Source organism: Ahaetulla prasina, chromosome 7 (assembly GCF_028640845.1).
Source record: "Ahaetulla prasina isolate Xishuangbanna chromosome 7, ASM2864084v1, whole genome shotgun sequence".
In the NCBI taxonomy this organism is placed as follows: Eukaryota; Metazoa; Chordata; class Lepidosauria; order Squamata; family Colubridae; genus Ahaetulla; species Ahaetulla prasina.
The window spans coordinates 3,334,521-3,338,635 of NC_080545.1; the positions used below are offsets into that span (position 1 = coordinate 3,334,521).

At 46.3% G+C, this 4,115-nt stretch overlaps 1 protein-coding gene across 1 annotated transcript in view; it reads right to left on the minus strand.

Moving 5' to 3' along the window:
• Positions 1 to 363: 363 nt before the first annotated feature.
• Positions 364 to 4,115, minus strand: part of BHLHE41 (basic helix-loop-helix family member e41) — a 13,183-nt gene continuing 9,431 nt past the window's right edge. Inside the window, exon 5 of the mRNA XM_058189627.1 lies at positions 364 to 4,115. This exon is cut by the window's right edge and continues 770 nt beyond it. Within this exon, the coding sequence (XP_058045610.1) occupies positions 3,792 to 4,115 (324 nt within the window). The 3' untranslated portion in view covers positions 364 to 3,791.

Sequence of the window (4,115 nt, forward strand, 5' to 3'; positions counted from 1 at the left end):
GCTACTTTAACAAAATTTGAGCTAGTTGGGAAGTACAAAGTTCTTCCATGATCTCCTTTGCAGGCTGAGAAATTAGGAAGGTTCCTGCTGACTTTCTTTCTTTCCTTGACCGTTGTGTGGCTGTGGGCTCAGTGGGCTCTTATCTGATCATCCTTAAGCAGATTTTGCTTCCTATCCCAATTCCTTCCTTCCTTCCTTCTTCTCTTTCTTTCTTTCTTTCTTTCTTTCTTTCTTTCTTTCTTTCTTTCTTTCTTTCTTTCTTTCTTTCTCTTTCTTTCTTTCCTTCCTTCCTTCTTTCTTTCCTTTCTTTCTCTCTCTCCTTCCTTCCTTCCTCTTTCTTTCTTTCTTTTCTTTCTTTCTCTCTTCCTTCCTTCTTTCCTCCTTTTATTCTTTCTCATTTCCTTCCTTCCTTCCTTCCTTCCTTCCTTCCTTCCTTCCTTCCTTCTTTCCTTCCTCTTTCTTTCCTTCTTTCTTTCTTTCTTTCTTTTTCTTTCTTTCTTTCCTTCCTTCCTTTCTCTCTCTCTCCCTTCCTTCCTTCCTCTTTCTTTCTTTCTTTCTTTCTTTCTCTCTTTCTTCCTTCCTTCTTTCCTCCTTTTATTCTTTCTCATTTCCTTCCTTCCTTCCTTCCTTCTTTCCTTCCTTCCTTCTTTCCTTCTTTCTTTTTCTTTCTTTCTTTCCTTTCTTTCTTTCTCTCTCTCTCCCTTCCTTCCTTCCTTTCTTTCTCTTTCTTTCTCTCTTTCTTCCTTCCTTCTTTCCTCCTTTCATTCTTTCTCATTTCCTTCCTTCCTTTTTCTTTTTCTTTTTTCCTCCCTCCCTTTCTTTCTCTCTCCCTTTCTTTCTTTCTTTCTTTCTTTCTTTCTCTCTCTCTTTTTCTTTCTTTCTCTCTCTCTCTCTCTTCCTTCCTTCCTCCCTCCTTCTTTCATTTTTTCTTTTTCTTTCTTTTTTCTTTCCTTCTTCCTTCCTTCCTTCCTTCCTCAAAAGGCAACCGGACTTTGTTTTCCCTTGAAGATGTTTCGCTTCTTCAGTTCTGACTGAATGGTGGCGGATGGAAGGATTTATATTCCTTGCAGGCATCTGTTTGTTAGCACTTCTTTCTGAGTGAAACATGTACGGATCTGCACGTTGGAGAAACAAAACAGCCACTTCACAAACCCATGGCACAACGTAGGAGGACAAACCCATCAGGACAAGATTCAGCGGTCCGTCTGCATTTAAAAGACAAAGGCCGGTCTTTTGAAGATGGTAAAGTCCACATTTTGGACAGAGAGGACTGCTGGCTTGAAAGTGGGGTCACAGAGGCCATCAATGTCCAAATTGAACAGCCTTCTCTCACGTTTTTTTTGAACTTTCTTGTTTTTAACATAACATAACATAACATAACATAACATAACATAACATAACATAACATAACATAACATAACATAACATAACATAACATAACATAACATAACATAACATAACATAACATAACATCAGAGTTGGAAGGGACCTTGGAGGCCTTCTAGTCCAACCCCCTGCCCAGGCAGGAAACCCTACACCATCTCAGTCAGATGGTTATCCAACATTTTCTTAAAAATTTCCAGTGTTGGAGCATTCACAACTTCTGAAGGCAAGTCGTTCCACTTATTAATTGTTCTAACTGTCAGGAAATTTCTCCTTAGTTCTAAGTTGCTTCTTTCTTTGATCAGTTTCCACCCATTGCTTCTTGTTCTACCCTCAGGTGCTTTGGAGAACAGCCCGACTCCCTCTTCTTTGTGGCAGCCCCTTTTCTTAGAAGACATTTCGCTTCTCATCCAAGAAGCTTCTTCGGCTTTCTGGAACTTCTTCAGCTCAAAGCTGAAGAAGCTTCTTGGATGAGAAGCGAAATGTCTTCAAAGAAAAAACAGAAAGTCCGGTTGTCTCTTGGGGGAAAAAAACAACAACACACCTCTGGGACTCCCAAGTGGCCTCAACGACTCTCAGAAAAAGCGCTAACAACCAGAGGACTGCAAAGGAACATAAATCCTTCCATCCTCCACCATTCTGTCAGAACTGAAGAAGCTTCTTGGATGAGAAGGGAAAAGTCTTCAAAGAAAAACAAGGAAGCCCGGGTACCTTTTGAGAAAAAGAAGAAAAGTACCCTTGGGAAATACGATTACAGTTCCTCGGGTTTCAACGCTTGTTCGGATGCAGGGTTAGGTCCGGTGGGCTGGCCCCCAACAATCTGGGTACCGTCTAGAGCTGTGATGGCGAACCTGTGCATATGAAGCCATATCTGCGGGCACATGAGCCGTTGCCCTAGCTCAGCTCCAGCGCACATTTATTTATTTATTTAATTAAACTTTTAATTAAATAAATAATTTAATTATTAGCCAGCTGGTTTTCGGCTGACCCCACCCATGCCACCCCTCCCCTCCCAGGAGTCTCCACGCAGCCCGTTTTGGATACCAGGTAGGTACAGGGCTCGTGTGGAGGCTCTGGGAGGGCGTTTTCGGCCTCCGGAGGGCCTCTGGGGGATGGGGGAGGCCGTTTTTGCCCTTCCAGCCTCCAGGAAAGTTTCTGGAATGAGGGGAGGGCGAAAAAACGGTCCTACCAGTCCCACTGGAAGTCAGGAAACGGGCTGTTTCCAGCCTCCGGAGGACCTCTGGGGAGGGGGGAGGCGATTTTCTCCCTCCGGAGGCTCTATGTAGGCTTCCTAGCCCAAAAATGGGGTGCGGGAAGGGGGGGGCGTGCACACATGCGCCAGTGGCATTGAATTATGGGTGTGGGCATGCACACGCATAACCCCCCCCTGCTTTTGGCACGTGACGGCAAAGAAGGTTAGCCGTCCCTGGTCTAGAGTTAATCCACCTGGTTCTAGATCTGTCGTTCTTCCACCACGTACAAATAAAACACAGGGCCGAATCCAGAACAAGGGAATGGGACAAGGCGAGAGTATTCCCTACAAAGGTGTCCTAAGTCCCCAGGAAGTCAGGCCAGCTCCTCGAAACTAAAAAAAAATAAAAAATTAATCTGAATCCGCTAAGATTCTTTCTTTCACACCAGGTTTACTCTGAAGTCAGTTTCACCGAAATGAACCAGGAGGTCCTCGACTTACGTCCGCATTTCTGTTGCTGAGCGGAATGGGGCTTCCCGTTCTCAAAATTAGCAACCGTCGTTAAGTGGAATTTGGGTGTTCGGCGAGTTTTGCCCCACCTTACGACCCATTCGTTAAGGGAATCCCTGCGGTGAAGTTAAGCCGCATGGTTGTTAAGTGAACCTGGCTCCCCCCCCAAAAGGAGATCACATGACATCTCCTCCCCCGGGACACTGCGACCGTCATAACTATGAGTCGGTTGCCAAAGCATCTGAATTTTGATCCCCTGACCAACAGGAGCAGGTGGAGGATGCTGCAAGTGTGAAAAACGGTCGTATAGGTCCCTTGTTTCATGGATGTCGTCACCTCAAACGGTCACTAAATGAATCATCGTAAGTCGAGGACAACCTATATAGGGAAAGGGAGAGGAAAGGATAAACTTTCCAAAGCAGGGGTCTCCAACCTTGGCCACTTTAAGCCCGGAGGACTTAAACTCCCAGAATTCTTTGCTGGCTGGGGGATTCTGGGAATTCTGGGAGTTGAAGTCCTCCAGGCTTAAAGTGGCCAAAGTTGGAGACCCCTGTTCCAAAAGATGCTTCCCAAAGGACCTCAGCAAAGCAAGAGGCAGAAATGGGATTTTCTCTATATATATATATATAAAAAAGAGAGACAATCAATAGTCAATTGAGATTCCCGCTTATGGGAATCCCCCCATCCTAATTTCCGGGGGTGGTGGTTAAATGCTGGACCTTTGCAAAGGTTTCTCCCGGCTAGGCTGCAGCTCGAGCTTTGGGGAAGGGCGAGGAGGATCTGTGTCTGGGTTTAGCCTGGCTGGCTTGTGAGGGAAAAGCTGGGGAGGGGGGTGAGCAGCGGGGGTTCCCTCCCCAGGAAAGAGGGGGGCTGTCCCTGAAAGTGAGCTCCCTTTCTCGGCAGCTGCCGCAGGGGCGGCCACGGTGAGGGAAGGAAAAGCAGCAGAACCTGTGGCCCCTTGGATGGGCATCCCTGGGTAGATGAAGGGGAGGGGTCCGCCAGGCCCCCCAGCGGGGTAGAGTGATTTTTC